This window comes from Mauremys mutica, chromosome 2 (genome assembly GCF_020497125.1).
Source record: "Mauremys mutica isolate MM-2020 ecotype Southern chromosome 2, ASM2049712v1, whole genome shotgun sequence".
Lineage (NCBI taxonomy): Eukaryota > Metazoa > Chordata > Testudines > Geoemydidae > Mauremys > Mauremys mutica.
In genome coordinates this window covers 247,515,501-247,535,230 of record NC_059073.1, presented here as the reverse complement: position 1 = coordinate 247,535,230, position 19,730 = coordinate 247,515,501, and the positions used below count along the sequence as shown (strand labels likewise).

The window sequence follows — 19,730 nt, the reverse complement described above, 5'->3', positions numbered from 1 at the left end:
GCCTTTACAATCTCTCATTAATAAACACATTTCTAAAGCATCTATCAGTGATATCTAGGTGCAACAGTATGCCATACGCGAAGGAATTCAGGTACTTACCAGCTATTGATCCAGCCATGAGCAAACTTCCAGGGCTAACTTGTCCATCTTCATTTGCAAATGCAGTTTTCAAGTGAGCATAACATGGAAAGTAAATGGCAGAGAAGGGGATATCGCGTAGAAAACATGCCTTCGCACCCTGTGTGAAACAAAATTGAGTGATCAGAGAAAGATCACAATGAGACCAAGAATGGAGATGAGAAACTTGAGCAACATTCCAGTGTTTTTCCTCTCTACTGCAAAAAAAAATGCAGAAAAAAACATTTTTTTTCAAAATTGTGAGAAATAATGATGTGTATTTAACTCCATACAAAAGTTTGTATACTATTTGTTGGTTCAATAAATAGTATTACTTTCCACTTGTTCTCTCTCTCTCCTTAATACTGCAGTTATTTGCCATTAATAGAAAAAATGCCATCTTGCTTGGGTAAACTCTGATAACTTCTTTAGAGAACAAAAAGTAGTTGAAATTTTTGCCATCCAGCTTTGCATGAGATTCAGGACGAGTTTGATACAAGTCCTAGGTTGGGTCTTCACCACAGAACTTCCCCTTTATAATAATTATCCCATAGAAATAAGTGTAACCCAACCTATTTACAGACAAATAGACCAGGGGTCGGCAACTTTTCAGAAGCGGTGTGCCGAGTCTTCATTTATTCACTCTAATTTAAGGTTTCGCGTGCCAGTAATACAGTTTAATGTTTTTAGAAGATCTCTTTCTATAAGTCTATAATATATAACTAAACTACTGTTGTATGTTAAAGTAAATAAGGTTTTTGAAATGTTTAAGAAGCGTCATTTAAAATGCAGAGCCCCCCGGACCAGTGGCCAGGACCTGGGCAGTGTGAGTGCCACTGAAAATCAGCTCGCATGCCATAGGTTGCCTACCCCTGCAATAGACTATGTAACTGCTGAACAAAAACAAAACATATTGTGACGGAGAGATTAATGAGACATGCTCTCATTTACAAAAGAGTGATAATGTGCCCATAATCACAATTCTTACACAAAACATGCTTTTTACATTTGCAGGAAAATACAAGGACTATATTAATTGTAGATTTAAAATAAATAAATAAAGGCTCTTCAGCACTGGCTGATAAAATAATTTGCCTTACTATACATATGCCTAATTGATTTGAAAACCCAATGGAATTTAAGATCTGAAATATTGTTTGTTATGTTCTCTGAAATTTTGTTTTTGTTTAAAAGAAGAGAAGAAAGCAAGTAAAGTTTTGGGGCAGTAGCAGACAACCGGAGTTCTTCAGAAGAATGAAAGTAAAAGACTCAGACAAGATGGGAAGAGGTGTATAGCTTCTGCAGATGGTCAATGAAAATTAGGCACACGCCAATGCCCACATTGCAACTGCAATAAGAAATTGCATTCAGTACAGAGATCCAGCAAAGAGTTTGAAAACACCAAGGTTGTGATTAGAAGGCATGTGTTGCGACAAACGGCTAATGTATTTGGAAAGAGGGGAAGGACAGGAAGAGAAAAGTAGAGGTAAAAGATTTTTCACATCTTTGGCTAGGACCCCTGTGTCTCCCGCCCTGGGCTCTCTACCCTTCCAGATTCAGGGTAGACCATTTTTTGGTTCATCCACAATCCTTCCAACAGGTGCAAAGCTGCTCCTCTAGCCTGTTGGGGTTATTTAGAGTCTTATACTAAAGCCATTATTAAGGTATCACTTCTCACACCAGTTTTACAAATAGTAACTTCAATAGAGTTACTTCAGATATTTACGTTAGCAAGACTGACAGGCAAATCAAGATGAAAGTCAGAAGTCAACCTATGCCTAACGGAATAAATAGTCTCTGATCTGCACTTATCTCATGAAATCTAATGATATGCCTGAACATATTAGATGAGTTTTTCTGTGCTGGAATATTGTATAACACTGATTACTTGTTACAAGTATATGCTGTTTAGCAGACAAATATACAGACACACCAAGGTGTCAGAATAACTGAAAGGAGAAAAAAATTGAATTAGGGAAAGTATAGTCTGACGTACAGGAAGTGTATTGGCAAAATCAGTTCCTGGAAAAGAGAGGAGATTTCCCGGCAATACGGTGTGGGTGTGGTGGTCAGAGAACATTGGAACAATGACTAATGCAAGTTGGAACACCACTGCTAGTGAGATGCTGACTAGTGCCAGCAGACATCCTACACAGTGAGCACTGGATAAGGCTGGATTCTCAAGAGTTCCTGGTAACCCATGTATTTTGTTTTGGATGTTCAAAGATATTTAGTGTACATCACTATCTGCACAAGAATTCCTGTTATATGCTGAAGCAGAAGCCTGTTTTATGGTGATCTTTAATCTTCACATAGAATTTCCACACTCCCTTTTAAACAAAATTACATGTGAACAGACAACATTCTGCAACAACCAAGTGTGTGCTCTGGTTACATTTATCTCACAGGCAACATTCAGCTAGTGATATTTTGCAGTGCGAACATTGTTTCCCTAAAGCTTTATTTTTAAACATTCTTTTCCCAAGGCAAATCTCTATACTGCATTTGCCTCAGGAATGTATTGCTCTTATTTTCTTTGCAGTGCTATCATTAAACAGCCTGCATGTTTTCCTCTGTGTTTCCTTCATACTCTGACATATCTCCACATAATTAAAATAACTTGTGGAAATTAATACGCTACAACTACAAGCAACTCTTCACTCCCTCTGAACTGCTAATATTCCCCCCCTAGTTATAGCACTCTCTTCGACAGAAATAGCATATTTTTAATACCCCCAATATTATGCATTCAGGTACACAGAGAGAAAGTCTGTCAACTAAGTTGGCTTAAGTGTAAACAAAGTTGGATCAAAACTTGGATCCACTTTAATAATAACCCACTTTGGCTCAGTTCCAATATCACAACAGTCTAAAGTTTCCTCTCATCATTCTGTTTAAAGTCTGGGAAAGCATGTTTAAAAGCAGGCCTCATTTAACTTCAAGTTAATCATCCGCAACCAGCCTAGGCCAATTAGGAAGGCTTAGGGAGATTGGCCACAGTATCTTGAAACGCTAAAGAAACATTTATTTTACTTCTCACACCTTTTTGATGTGGACAACGTGCTGAAAGCCAAACAGAGTTTTAATCAGTCCTCAGCAAGTTGTTAGGATCATCCGCCTAAGTTTATTCTGGCAACCAGGGCGCAGACCCTGCCAGGCATGAAATTGTTGGGAGATCCTACACACCGCGACATGCGCCTCCCTAATGCAACTGCCAGTTGGCTCCCATCTTCAATCTCTTTAATGACTTTAAAGCTCTTAATCTTGGATAGTATATCTCGCTGAACAAACCAATAGAGCAAAAGCATCCCTGATTTTCCCGTGGATTCTGATAAACAAATCCAAGTCAGAGCTGGGGCAGTTCTTTAGCATGCTAATTCCTGCTTATTCCAGCCCTACCTGCAAATAAGGCTCTAAATAAACTATTTCTACTACAAGGGGAGGGTAATTATACTCACAAAGGCACCTCTGTGTCGGGTTGGGCACAAGGAGCCAGCAGGTCTGGGAGACGCAGGCTTAACCTAGTCTCCTGCAGTGAATGCACATTGTCTAGTGCAGGGGGGAAAATGCCAGACTGGGGGGACCTAGAAGTATTCAAGACAACAGTGGTGCACCTTGTCTGAGAGGGTTATTTAATGCTTTTGGCACCTGTACTTACAGCCACCCCCTCTTTTTCTACCTTGCAGGTTTAGAATTTATTTGGCATGTATAATTGTTATTTTGATCCTATAGCTACAAACAATAGGCAGCATGTCACTTCTTGATCCCTTAGCATTCTTCTTCATTTTTACTAGCAACTTAACCCTTCAGATTCAAAACTGTAACAGCCCCCAAGTAGCACTTCTTTGGTTAAGAGTCAGCCGGCTACCATCCATGTTACAGAATTAGACATAGCAATTTGGGGGGGCTGTCATTTCCTTCATTTTAAAATCATACTGGATTAAACCAATATATATATTTAAACCAATAAACACAACCGTATGCATTTAGCTATTTAAGTTAGAGGGGGAAAAGTACCAATCTCGAATGCTTTGCTAAGTCCCAGATAAAAATTATCAGCATTACTCAGTGGGTTGGATTTTTTCCTTTTTCTTTTTTGTTATTTTTAATACAACTGTTCAAACTGCATGTATTCATGCATGAGAACTAGTATGGGTGACAATGAGCACTCTACGTAAACACTCTAACTTTTACTAAATATTCCTGCTTAATATGTTTATAAAGCCGTTGTCAACACACAATTTGTGTATTTGTGATACCTCTGCTGTTTTCAAAAATCTATACATGGTAGCTGAGATCAAACTTCCTGTCTCAACTCCCCAAGAACCAATCCATAATATGGCAAGAATTAAGCAGTGCAGAGTTTTGGAAATTTGTGTATTAAATTCTAGCACTTAAAACGCAAACCTTTGCTGGCAATATTTATTTTCTGATAAGAATTTGACTTAAATATATTCTAATATTTGCTATTTAAAATGGGACCATAACATTTATTTTTCATCAATAAATATTTTAATGCAAAGTTATTTGTTATATCTTTAGGTAACAAGACACCCAACAACATACTATCCAAAGTAATAGTGTAAGAATATCTAGTAGCTACATCCTGATATAATGCATTACAATGCAAAGATTATTTTATTAAATGTTTTGTGTTAAATAAGTTTGAGTATTATACAGTAATTTTATTTATTTTTTAATATGCCAACAGAAATTAGCAGAATACTCCATGGACCTCAGTTTGACCTTATTCATAGCAAAGAGAAATATTACAGTGAAAGACAGACTGTAAACCTTGCTGAATCTTGTAAGATGACTCCAGAACTCTTTACTGTGAGATGTATAAGTTCTACTATACTACCATTAAAATAAACCAGAAATTAAAGACTGTTAAAGACACTAGCCCAACAATACAAATAGCATATTATGGGTTAGAATAAGTAAGTATTCTGTCTGCTTTGGGTACGCTTTGGTGTCGGCAAGCTACTTTCTCACAATAACTGCCATCCACAGAACACTCAGCTCCGGTAGTTGTAGAATTTGAAAGACAACTGGGAAACAAACTGGCTCAATATAAGGGGCACAATATTTACCTCCCCAAAGGAGCAGGTGGTATGAACAGTATGATATTCTAGAATAATTGCTCTAAAACATGACACAAGTAGTTCAAAAGTTCATATAAAAAGAAAAATATTTGCCTAGTAGCTTTAAATAAGTAAGGAGTGTCAACCCAACCTTTTTCAAATGATGAAATTTTCTGACCAATTACAGATTGTACACCACAGGCTTCTTATTGGTGAAACGAAACAAAACAAAACAAAAAAACCTGACTTCTTTTACACTTCTTATCACAAGGATGTATTTGTTAAAAAAAAACTAGATAAAGAATGTCAATTATCTGATCATGTCACTAAACATCCAATCAGAATGTAGTATTTTTTCCTCAAAAATTGCTTTTGGTTTACAATTATAAGTAGGACAACAAAGGCTTCATATTCCTCTTCTCATCCATATTTAGTTCTGCCCAGGCAATTCTCATTAACTGTGCAGGTAAACACTAGAATAGCAGAACAGCTGGCAATGTAGGATCAAAAAACTGTTTCAGGGTTGGAAATGAACACAAAAATACATGGAATTTGGCCAAAGAATGGGGGCTCTTTTCAAGTTGTGCATGAAGACAGGATCAGCATGTATGATTCTCTGGTTCCTAGCTAAAGCTTCAAATCATGAAAACATATTTTTCCATGATACACAGGGTAATTTAACTTGCCTAGTTTAGTATTTGGGCTCCTTAGCAAAATCTTCTCTACATTTAAGAACCATGATGGAGATATTAAATTTCTAAGGTATAAGAAGAAATTGATTATGTGATGTGCTAATGTTGTTGCTCTCTAGTTCCCAGTTCAATTCTCAGTTGAATATTATGCATTTGTCGAGAATTCACTGTATGCTTAAGTGATACAGTCAGACAAAAAAACCTCCTACTGAGCCAAATCATGATGTCCTTGTTCAGTCACTACTTAGGCAAAATTCTAATAAGGAGACTTCTTCCTGCATGACAGATATGTAAAGTATAGGGTCTTTTGTAAATAGGCCAGCTTTGATATGTACACATTTTTTTCTGATTAAAGAAAGAAGAATCAATGCAAACCTTTCAGATTCTTCCTTGTTGTCCAGAAATCAATACAGTACCAAAACAGCATGAGAGGAACTGAAAAGCTGGCATGCAGCAGACTGGTGGACCATTCTTTAAGAAGTTTTCAAACTCCCAATATAAAAGCTAGCCTCGTACAGACAAGTAATACACTTTAGGTCTATTACTGTACTTACAGATGGACTAACTGACTGAAAAGTACTATGCCTGTTCTCATCCATGATAGTTGAAAAGATTAGTTAAGGTATCCATTCCCCTTTTTGAAAAAAATAGCATTTTGCAAATGTTAAACAGTTTCAGCGTAGTTGTATCAGCCTCTGGTAGCATCTTGTTTTCCATGGGCCAATCCCTCTGCCATATAATGCAATGGGAGTGGGAGGGAACCCATTTTCCCCACCCCCAAAAGAACAATTGGAAGGAAACTCTGCAAGTGGAAACTCACAGAGAATCCTGTCTCTCTCTGCAGGAAAAATCCACAAAAGGACAATGGTACTTTTACTGCTACGTCTCATACTACCCCACTTTAACCTTGTCTAAACTATCATTTTTCTTCAAATTTCCCAGATGCACTACCACTGACCCTAGGGACAAGAGAGTTCAGAAAGCAGGAGTAAATTAACACTGAAGAAGTTATTCTCTGATGCCACATGACGCAAAGCAGTGGGAAACTATTCAGCTGAGAATGGGCATCTCCTCCCCACTCAAGAGCACTCAGGAAGGGCTCTTGTAGGGTCAAATGGAAAGAGGAGCAGTGCCATGATGTTGCCATTCCCTCTTTCAAACCCCACTCAGATCCATGCCTACAGGAGCATTTAGCCCTGAGCAACATTACTAGCAGCTTGACAGTCTGATGTACAGAATTTAGGGTTGCTAGATGTGAGATGGCAATATTTATCAACCCTAGGTGAGCCAGGTTCAGTTCATCAACTTTACTGAGGATGGATGGAGATTTATCTGTCTGTTAAGAGGTGGGGGAAGGGGAACAGAAACCTAAAGAGATACTGCCATATACACAGAAGTCAGAGCTCAATAGGGCAAATAGCAAAAGGGTGGTTCTACATTCCATCATGGCTAGAACCAGAGTGGATGCTCCTTGAAAGGCTTAACTAAAGCCTCTAAGAGAGATGTCTGGCACCTAAGACCCCCGAGGGGCAAAGTCTGCTCACTCTGTCAGAAAGATGGCTTCTAATGTTTATATCTAGATGATAAATTCATCCGTCCTAAACAGCATCCGTCCACCAGAATTAGTTGCTAAACAGACTGAATATTTATATGAACTCCAGACAAACCTCTGTCAGACTGTTAAAGTACTCTACAATTTAAAAACACAAGGTCAAGCCATCATCCAAAAAAAATGTTTCTCATGTTTCTACAATCCTGAGAGCGGGGTGGGGTCTGATTTATACCTACTAAAGGAAGGAAATTCACAGTTTGGGATAGAGTTTTTAATCATAGAACTATCTTTGCAAGGACACTGAGCATAAAACAAACAAGTTCAAAATATGGAAGATCTGTCTTACCCCCATTAGAGTAATTATTATAAAGATAAACAGATATTTTATCAAGGTACTAACATTTTATTAGTTAGCACTGGGGGGGTCCATATTTACTTAGATATTTTAAAAAAATATTTAGAGCACTTAATATTACCTAGATGTTCAACTTGTGTATTTACTTAATTTAATAAAATAGTTTGCTAATTGAACTATATAGCTTTAAAAAATAATAGTGTCTTTCAGTTCAAGTCACTGGTTAAAATTCACTCCAGATTGGTAAATACTTTGGGGCAGTAGTTTCTGATGACTGAATAAGCGTTATTTTGACAGCCAGGACTGTCAAGTTTTCATAGGCACTGAATTCCACAAATGTATAAAAGGACAAAATCAGAGATAAAAAATAGGCTTCTGTGGCTTTCACATTGTGGATAAAGCTTGTCTCTCAAGTGAATATTTAGCACGGTAACAGCATAATTTGTGATTAAAATTGGTATATGTTCAGAAGCAAAACTACATTTGGAAATTATCATTATAAGCCGTTAACAAAGAGTTCTGTGCCTCGCAAACAAATATTTCCAAAGCTTCTACACTAAGTGACAATAACCTGTGACGATAATGCTATTTAAAATAAAAAGAATACAACCAATTGAATTCAACAACTAGCACCAGCTGTTCAGAAAAGTTATTTATAAACTCTACTCTAAACAAGTAATTTGGCATTCTTTCTAATCATAATTCTAATTCATTTCGACAAGAATATGTAAAGTTCACTACCTGTCCTCTAAGCCTGTATAGCCTTAGGGACGTGGAATGCTTACCACAGCCACGTTTTCAGTTATAATGTTGGCCCCGAGCAACACCCTGATGTATACACTCCCAATAAATGACAACAGGATCAGCTAGAGTGAGATGGCCAAAAAATTAGCAAGTCAATTTAGAGGGAAAAACCATTCCCCATTAAGTCCTATTCAGACGTCTGTACTGCTCTCCAGGCCAAAACACACATACATCATCCACTCACATATGCCAATTTCTCCATTGTGATGTTAACAGAACAATTTAAGAACTGTATGACTACAAATGGAAATGACGCGTAAATATGGTGGCACTTTTTTTTTTCAGTACTCAGATGGTGTTCATGCTGTCTTTTGTTTCAGTTTAAAACTGCATCACTACAAAAAAATACAGACAAATATTGCCTTACACCACCAAATACTGGATTAAGGATGTACAGTAGGAAGGTGGTCAATCCTGCTTCTGTACACAGTAGACTGCGGAATGCAAAAAACAGTTTGAGAACTACTAGAATATAGCCATTACTTTCTGTCCTGTGGTTAAACTTGTTAAGACATGACTTTTAATGTTATGGACAACGAGATGTCCTACCCTTCTATGCTTCTCTACAAAAAGCTCCAACCTGGCTGCCCTTATTTGCATAAACTGAGGAGAACTAGACTACTCACTTGAGTGTAGATTGCTCACATGGGTAATGGCTACAGTGTGGGGCTCTCTGTGCCCATCCCTATTCTTTCTACTAACTGGTCCGTTAACCTGGCAGGGGAAACTTGCTAGAGGACTATGGGGTTTGCCCTTATGCCAGACTCTTTGGTTCCTGTTGTCTGTATTTCTAAACTAGTTTTATATGGCACTTAAATGCTTATCACTAAAATGAATTATAACATCTGGATAAGCTGGTAAGTGAAACGTAGCAGCAAATCAAACCCACAACTCCAAAAAAAGTGAGTCTCTATGTTTTAATACCTCAAAAGTGGATTTAAAATCAAGTCATTTACACTCTGGAAAACAGTTAATTTTTATTATAGCTTGGGTAGGACATTAGGTTAGATCCTTAGATGCATGAAGTAAACCAGTGCATTCTAGTCAAAGGAGCTATACCGATTTAAGCTAGCAGATGATCTGGCCAGATAGTTTTGAATAATTCTACATTCACAATGTTTCAATAATTCTAACTGCACAACATTAGATAAAGACATATCATTGTGAGTAACTATGGTTGGAATGCATATATCTTTCTACAGCCTCTCTGTTTAGGTATATGCAGGGAACACTAGAGGGCCACAACATTCCATGGTTTTTATTGCCATATCTCTACCCCTACCCCTGTGTGTGGGTGCATGTGGGGAGGGAGGGAGACAAATCTAGGACTATGCCTACAAGCAAACATTATGGCTACAGTATTTCGTATAATCCTTTTGTTAAGTAAAGGATAAGGATATAGCTATTTCATGCAGCAGTAAAGAATCAAAGACGAGTCCTGTACTAATCATATTTGCACATCAACCTTCCTAAGCATGATGGAATTAATCTACTAAAATTAATGTCTCTTATTTACAGAGGCTTTTAGTATTGGATTTCAATTCACATTTAATAAAAAGTTACCTTGTAGAGGCCAAAAAAGCCTAGGTCCCGTAATACAGTGAGGGCACTAACTCGTGGACCAGTGGTAATTTCGCCAGCCACCTGCAATCGGATCTTGACAATTTCTAGTGGATTTGTGAAGATCACTTGAGAACCTCCAGCCTGAAAGTAAAAGGTGAAGGGGAAAGATGAACATGTGAACACATTAAACTATGAGCGGCGAAGAACTTGCAACATTCAAGAGAAAGAGGTTTCATTCCTGGTACAGTCAGCTAAGCCATTACAAATTATGGAGTTTTAGTAGTAATTAGTTAATGCATTACAATCCTCAAGATAAAACATCTAGCCTCACTCAGTGTGAAGGATGAGGGAATGGAGAAGGAGAGAGATATGTTAGTAACATTACAGTACATCACACTAGCTCAGTTGTACTACAGTAAAGACATTAGCTCAGTTGCTGTTAGAAGAAAAATTCAGCAACATCAATTTTCACAATACCAACAAGCTAAGAACATTGTAAAGCAAGTAATAAAATGAAAGGAAGAATTAATAACTAAGTAAAGAAACTGAGATCTGCCTGCCAGTACTTAAACATGCTACTGAAGAGAAGGGTCTGGCAGGATCTCTCTCTAACAATTTTGGCACTGGTTCAGAGAACACCAGAGAACATATGAATTTAAAGCAGTGAATTTCCTATGCTTTTTACAATTTATGGATCTCCAAAATTTGAATATCATCAAAAGTCATTTTAGTCCGTTTTCAGAAATCTGTACATCATCTGTACACAGGATCATTATTTTGTTGCAAAATCTTAGTTATTTTGCAGCACTGCAAGAAGTTTATTAATCAAAAAAATCTCTATTTATAAACTGGGTTTATATATATATTTTTAAATCTCACAAATGGATTTAAACTACCTGTAATGCTCTTTACAATGGACACATATTTTAGGGTCTTAACTAGTTCTGTTACTCTTACTCATGATAACTACTGCAGCATGAAGCCTTCTCACTTTGACTATATAGACAGATCTTGTTAAAGACTTATTCCTGCATCAAAATTACAAAGAAGTATTACATGAAATTAAGTAGAAGCAATATTATTCATTCAAACCCCAATACAAAGTTCTGCAGACAGTTTTTCCACCACATATCAATTTGCTTAGTTATACAGCAAAAGTATTGTATCCTGCTCGAGTACCAGGTATGCTACCACATTTGCATGAAAAGCAAAAACTAATGCAAAAAATAAATAAATAGTATTTTAGAATGAAATAGCAAAATCGAAGTAGCCATAAATGAAAAAGCAGCATATCTGAAGCACTCTGGGCACCTGTTTGGGAGGAAGGGAGGAGAGGTTGCGTTTTTTTTAAATTAATAATGGCACACATTAACCATCTTCCAACAAAAAGTGTGCTGTAATGCTATTTAACTAATACACCAGAGAAACAGCAAATGGCATACACAACTATTCTTGCCTACCACTTAGACTGCACTTATATTGTGTGGTTACAAATTAAAGTTTTTATATAACCTCCAAAATATCCCAAATGTTTCCTATTTTGACCATAAAAAGAATGCTCTTGTTCAGCTCAACTGGTTTTGACTTTCAAATTGGCATAATTTAGCTGCTTCTACCAAACCAGAATACTGGTACGCATAAAACTGCTATTCCTGTTGACAACAGAAATTCTTCAATACCTCAATTTTGTATTTTATGAATATATACTTTTCAAGCAAAATATTAGTGATAAAACAGTGAGTCTGCTGCTATCAGTTTCCTCCCCATCCACACACCTCCCAAAACATCAGGAATCAAAATTATTGGAAAGGCTTTATGGCGACTCAAACTGCTATTTTACATAAGTATCACTTCATGAGGCACATACTAAGTATTCCTACATGCAATTAGACATTTTTCATTTTGAGGAGGAGAAAAATCCTACATGTAATGTGTTATATCCATTTGTGAATATACATCGTCAAAGATCTCTGAAAAACACTATTTTAAGCCTAACCCCTTTTCTCTTCACCACTTGGTTTCCAGGAGTTAACTATAAGTCAGTGCTCCTGCTTTACATAAATCTTCAGCCCTTGGCATAATCTTACGTAATTTTTCCATTCTTTATTTTTAAAGATCTTTGTTCTTCTAGAACAAAGATTTTTAAAAAGAGATAAAACATTTGTCGTAGCACAGTATCCTATAACTAAAATTCAGACTGTTCCCAATCCTTTATTTGAAGAATAATCAAATAAACTTCGTTCCACACATATGAACAGATTTACATTAGTGCAAAATAGACTATTTTTTCTCCACATTTTTCTACACACCTGATTTCCTAGCAGTGCACTGTGTCCTGACTGAATGTACACATATTTCCTTTATTTTCACTAACAGGAAACCAAATATCAAAATCCAAAAGAAAATGACAAAATGGAAGTTCAATTTATAAAACTGAACACGGATGAAGAAAACTCACTAAAATGTATTGAGTAATTTACAAATCCATAAAAAAATGCTTAAAAGTGTAAATCTGAATGCCAGAGCAAAGATACAGATTCAGTTTTGAGGAACAATGAAATATATGTATAAAGCAGATGTGTCTTTCTGAAGCTGTGTCTTGCAGTAAGTCTCAGAGTTCCATGGCCACTTATAACATACACCGAATTAAGTGTTAGTGACTCTGGGCACTTACCCTTCCTTTGTATCAATTTCCAATCTGCAAAATGGGGATTTTATCACTTAGTTTCCTCACACTGGAAGGTTTAATTTGCTTACATTTGTAGAACGCTTAGGGCATGTCTACACTGCAATTAAACACATACAGCTGGTCCATTTTAGCCACTGTAGATGTTTGGGCTTGGGCTGGAGCCTGAGCTCTGGGACTTCATGAGAGGGGAAGGCCCCACAGCCCAGGCTCGAGCCTGAGTCCAAACGTCCACACTGCAATTTTACAGCCCCCCCACAGCCTGAGGCTCACAAGTCCGAGTCAGCTGACACAGGCCAGTCGCAGGTATTTAAACTGCAGTGTAGACACACCCTCTGAGGTCTGCAGATGGAAGGTGATATTAGAAGAGCAAAGTATTACTGAGAACCCAAAAGCCAAATGGTGATTACTTGTTTATCCTGTCCATATGGAAGGTTTTAAGAAAAAGGCAAACTATTCTACAGAAACAGCTTCAAGTGGCAAGTACAAGAAAATCTCTCTAATAGTATTAACTAGAATCCCCAAAGTATCTTACAACTTTTGTCATTTGCTGGGCTTACCTTGCATACTGATTTGACCAAAGACATAGCAGCTGTACCGTGCTGCAAAAGCCCAAACCGTCAGCAGTTCACAGTTATGAGCCAGACTGTACTTGACTAAAAGGTTCAAGATGTGTTTGTGTACATTTTTTCCACCACACACCTTCTTCACCAGCTAAAATTCTAAGGCTGTATCAACACCAGCTAGCACTGATACAGCTCCAGTGGCAGCACTACCATACACTGGGTGTGGTGTTTACCTAGCCTTGAATGTTGGTATCTGCTCTAGCCGAATGCCAATGGTGGGAAATCTTACGGGGAAAAAGCCAATGTGTAGAAGGCCAGAATACTTCCTAACTAAACCATTCTCTACGTGTTTAGTATTGATGGACTTTTCTACAGTATGAAAGCCTCACAAACATTGAAGGCCATTTCCTTACAACACACCTATCAGGTAAGTATCATTATCCTCATTTTACTAACAGGGAATTTGAAACAGAGATTACGTTTGACAGTGTAGACTAGCCCTATGCTAAAGTGCTGCTACGGTAGCACTTTAACGTGCCTTGTGTGGCCACGGCGCCCAGCGCTTTAAAAAAACCCACTTCAACGAGGGGCATAGCTCCCAGTGCTGGGAGCGTGGATCCCAGCGCTGGGGCACTGTTTACACTGGCACTTTACAGCGCTGCAACTTGCTGTGCTCATGGGGGGTGTTTTTTCACATCACTGAGCGAGAAAGTTGCAGCGCTGTTAATTGCCAGTGTAGACAAGCCCTAAGACACTCAAAGTCACAAACCAAGCCTGTGGCAGAGCCAGGAATAGAACTCATTCCAGGAGCTGAAATCACAAGTGTATCCTTAGTTGCTAGTATTGTCTATTTACGGAACTCACTGAGACAAAAACCTCATGCAAAACATCTTCCTGTCATTTTACTTTGTAAAAATGGTCAGGGGCTTTAAATCCATTTTTTGTAATCTTTGCAGTAGAAAGTTATTTTAATATTGCTGGAGCCTGCACAAAAAACGGCAGAATTTGTAAACAATGTGCTTAGTCTGAAACTATCAAAGAATAAAAAGCTATTACATCCAAAATACTCAAGCTTAATTGTCTCCCCTCTATGACCACTATACAACATGATCCCTTCTGGGTAAATTTTATTAAGAGTTTAATATACATTTTACCTTTTAACTATACCCTAATAATCCCCATTTTTTCTTCATTTAGAATGAAATATTTACACACCTCGGGATTTCTGAATTTCTTTCCACTTCATCTAAACAATTATTTAAAGTACAAAAGCTTTAGTTAAAAAAAGTTAAACACATTCCTTTTCACAGATCCTAACATTCTTAGGTTAAAAATTCCTTCTCAACTAATGAAGAAAAGCCTAAGTTATAATTGTGTCAATACAAACCATGGATGGGCTCAATCTCGCTGCATCCATTTACTGGGTTGAAATTCTCCTCCTTTCAAAGTCATATTTTAAATCTCATTCATTAGCCCATAAGGATGCTACTATAACATAAATCAGCACAAAAATCAATCCTGCCATTTATGTCCTATTTCAGATACACAAAAAGAAAATCTGCAGCCACAGTAGTAGCATCATCCTTAGGGGAGTTTGACCAATGTGTGGGAATTCATCCTAAAAGTGCTGTATAGAAAATCCTTTGCAGGTTCTGCAAACTACACTATAGTGCAACAATCCAACAGCTGATGTAAAGACATAATTTATTTTTATTGTTTTTAAAGCATCATTTAAACTTACAACTTGAGTGGTTTTTAATGATAATACACTAATGTTTATATTCTCTATTTGATGGAAGGCATGAGACTAAAAGTTGAATATTTCCATCATCCAAGAATTATACATAACACACAACTATACAAACCACGATGACTATAAAATGATTAATGAGTCTTCATATATGGACAAAATACATAAAAAGTGCACTTATAAAAAATGCAAGTTAATGTTTTCTTCTTTACAGTTCCCCACAAGTGTCACTACTCTGATCTTAGAGTTTATGATTTTATCAGACCACCTCTCGATGGCAGTGTAGCCTTGTACAGTAGTCTAGATGCATCATACCCCCTCTCCTAATTTTGCTCTGCTTCCCTGGGTGGAAAAGGAAGAGTGGAAAAAGTCTAAGTATTTTTCTTTTGTTAACAAGAAAATGAGGTTCCACCCCATGTGAAAAAATATTAATTTAATACACACCACTTTAATTACACGTCAGTGTAACAAGTAACTTGTCTGTTTTATACTTGACTACTTAGGTCAAAAGTCACTTAGCTGTGCTATAAGTATTTTACAGTCATAAGTAGGATTTCATCACCACCACATTAAAAAGAATGGGAACTTCATATCTTAGTGTAACTGGAGTTTTTTTGCACCTATGGACTAAATGAGATCCATCTTCACAAGTGGAAATTGCTAGGAACTCATTGAAAAGATCAAGTGTAAATTCAAGCCTAACCTTCAGGAAGCAAGTTCTGTGGCTTTGTACGTGGTGTGAATTTAAATGACTCCTTGCCCAAATGAAGCTGCAGACTTCTCCTTCCACAGACCTTTTCAGTAATTGTGAAATGTAATTTTAACTGCTCTGACCTCCATCTTCTCCAACCCATGATCTCTTTTACATTCTACTCTCAGCAATGGATATTTGGAGATTGCTTACACTTTACAGCTGGCTGGATATCTATTGTCACTTTGTCCTCCTTCAAGTGCCTCCTAAAAACTCACCTCTTCCATAATACATGCAGGAAAGTACAACCTGGTGATGGCTAAGCTTGTGGAGAGTTGTGATCACTACTATGGACTGGCTAACATTTGTGCATATCATATTATAGTTATTTGTTACCCCCTTCCTCAACCCCCACCCTGGACTGCTCGTGTGTTCCATTCTCATGTCTTGGTTTTAGACATAAAGCTCTTTGGAGCAGGAACTATCATTTATTATGTTGATCCGCACAATGGTTGTGGCATTCAGGCACTATGACAATACAGAGGTTAAATCACTGTGGATCAAAATATTATTTTGTAATTCGTGTGGCCTATCAGGGGGGTCCTACTCTGGTAGCTATAAGAAAAATGTCAAAATTTCTCAATAGTTATTGCACAGCGTTGCCTAGGGTACAGTAGTAATTTCCTATTATAAGGATGGAGAAATAATGCAGTAAATGAGAATCAGTACTGCCTTTTTTAATGGCAACCACTGTTTTTTATATATATATATATATACACACACACACACAATGTATATATAAGAACTATCCCATCCCCACCGTGGAATAAAATCCCATCAAGGTGTAACTTTCTCCCAATCACTCCTAATCTTTGAAATGGAACTACTAAGACTTTAATAATTTGCCTGATAGGCTGTTCAGAAAACCCTTTGTGTCCTTGACCCTCACAAGCTGCATGTTACTATGGATACCTCCCCTCACACTTTTTTGGTTTTGTTTAGTGGCACCTGGGGGGCACTGTACAAACACATAGTAAAGAAAAGCCCTTCCCAGAGGAAAATAAGAATCTAAATAGACAAGATACACAAAGGGTGAGAGAAAGGAAGTAGCATTATCCTCATTTCATATATGGGCAACTGAGATTAAGTGATTTGCCTGCGGTAACGTAGACAGAACCAGACACTGAACCTGAGATGTACCGAGTCCCAGTCCAGGGTCTTAAACAACCTTAGTCTCTTCAAAAGTCCTGTTTTACAAATACCAAAAAATCAAAAGAGTATCGCTATACATGCCTTTACACTGGGCATCTCCTTTCCTATCTACTGGGTTCTAGAGAGGCCAGCTCTGTCCCAGATTATTGAAAGCCAGGCTTGAAAAAAATATTCCAATCAGCTAGGAGGCAAGATAGACTTCAAGACATATTTTCGTAGGGGAACTTGAGGGGAAGCACTTTGGTGAGAACAGAGCTTGTTCAAAAATTTCAGACAAAAAGTTTATTCTTTGAAAAGTGTCTTTTTTTAAAAAATGGAAAATTTAATGATTTTTTAAAAATTCCACAGATTTTTCACATTTTACTCAAAATATTTCATTTACTGAAAACCAGGATTTTTCAGTGAACTGATTATTGAAAATCCAGGGGCTCAGTAGATGAAAAGTCTTGATAACCATTTTGATAAAGCTTTGGCTAAAAACAGTTAATTGGTGGGGGGAGGATCCATTTCAAATAATGTAAAATGGAAGTTGCTTCACATTTGTTCATAAAGTTCTTTTTCTATTTTTCAACCAGCTCTAGGGGAGATACCCAGATCAGCCAGCTCTTGACTTGACTTGTTTGTCCCTTCCCAGTTGCTGAGAAGGGTGATCCACTTATCTCCTGACTGGCAGGAAGGTGGGAGAGCTCTACTCTTTCACCAACTACTGCTCACCCTTTTCCTGTTTGTGCTATCTATAGAGAGACGTGGATAGCATTCTTCAACATGTACATTTGCCATTGAAAATGTGCAGCACACCTGTGATCACTACCACTTGGCTCACTCTGCTTATGACCGGACATTGATAAGCTCAGCAAAGGAGCCAGACTCATACTGACAGGTAGCATTTTCCCAGTGTGCCTCTCCTTTGAGGGGTAGTTATTCTAGCTCTGGTTAAAGGTTTTTAGTTTGGATAGTCTAAATGGCCAAGTTGCCACACTGCGATCTCAAACACTTAAAGCTTCTTCAATATCCATATGTAGCAAAAACTGGGAAACAAGCTCCCTCAGACATTCACATTAAACAATTCATAAATGGAATTGCAATTAGTCTGATCAAACAGAGCAAAGTAGATTCCTGCTTGAATAATTTCTGAAACAAATAGATACAAGTTATTGAGATTTCTTCACCCTCATTTTTTAACAACATGGCTGAACAGAAAATGATGGTTTATTTACAAAGCTCTGACCAGTTTTGCAATGGAAAAACAGTAGATTTTCTATTTTCCACTTTACAGGTAAAACTGTTCTTCAGAAGCCTCGCCAAGAAATCAAAGTGGAGCCTACTTGATTGGTGTCATAAAAGCAATTAAGTTACAGCCCTGTCAAATATGTTAACATCTGGCTCTGCCTGCTGTACTTCTGTCTATTTTGACTACTAGTGGTATCATTTAATGATTTACAGACCTTCCATGCCTTAAGGCATGGTAGCTGTATTAAAACTGTAATCCATTATTTCTTGGTATTGTCACATTATAAGTATCTTCCCATTTCTACTAGATAACTGGATCTGAAGTCCTGATTTGGATTTAAGATTTTAGTTTTTTGGACCTGTACTGGTTAACACTAAAATCTTCAGCCTCCTTTAAAAGGAGGATTGGAGAGTGCAGTGCAGTTAAAGGTAATTTAAAACAAATTATATTTTTGGGGCTATAAAATATCTTGTCAATACAATAAACTTTCACAATACAGTAGTAAAATCATATTTTAAATATTTAAAATGTGCAGAACATTAAGCACATTCAATGAAAAAATGGGATTTTATAGTCCAAAAGGATTGTATGCTTTAGACTTTGAAAAATCTAACTAAAACCATGCTGCCCCTCCCCCGGATTGTTTTATGATCTGTAAAAATTCTATTGGAAAAAAATCAGCCTCTCTGATTTGTCCCAGGGAATATGCCTTGGAAAATATACATTAAATGAACAAGCCTAAAATAAGAGTATATATACTGCAGAGAAATCATTACTTGGAATAGGTATTTTGTGTGTGTACATGAACATGCCCTACATACTTTAAGAAAGGCGATTTTAAACAGATGGGGTGGGTGAAAGATTCAGTGAACTAGTAGGAGAAAATCCAAAACTACAAGGAAAGGTAGCTTGGAATTCCTCATCTGGTCTGGAGGGTGGAAGGATAAATATACGCCACAGACTCTCCTTCCCTAATAATACGACTTTCTGCTACAACGACCTGGATAGAATATTATGTTACTTTATCTGCCACCACTCTTCAACACAACACCTAAAACTAAGGTTGGATGAACAATTAATTGGAAACAATTCAAATGTAACAGTTTTAAAGCACATCTGGCTTTACCAAATAGTACCTCTCAAATTAAATTTGAGTCTGAATTTAGATATATGTACAAGAGGTTAATGTTTTATATATAGTTAAAATTTATTCATACACAATAAGTCATAGAAGAAGGCCATACTTTTAACAGCTAAATTTAAGTTAAGGGACTTTTAAGCAAGTTAATAAATAGGCAGCTTTAATTTCAACTGGCAATGAAAATAAAGATCTTCCCCAGTTCCTCCTTAAACCAGAAAAGTGAATCTTGGGTTTTTATATGCATGTGCAACTCCAACTGACACTAATGGAAGTTATATGCATGTAT

General features: G+C 37.1%; 1 protein-coding gene across 3 annotated transcripts in view; it reads right to left on the bottom strand.

Annotated features, from left to right (window-relative positions):
- The window catches only part of SLC25A13 (solute carrier family 25 member 13), a 133,316-nt gene that overhangs the window by 7,521 nt on the left and 106,065 nt on the right, over positions 1-19,730 (bottom strand). For all 3 annotated transcript variants that reach the window (XM_045004521.1, XM_045004522.1, XM_045004523.1), the window contains 2 exons: positions 10,168-10,308; positions 100-238 (listed from right to left, as the gene is read on the bottom strand). In XM_045004521.1, coding sequence (XP_044860456.1) covers positions 100-238; positions 10,168-10,308 — 280 coding nt within the window. The remainder of the gene's footprint in view (positions 1-99; positions 239-10,167; positions 10,309-19,730) is intronic.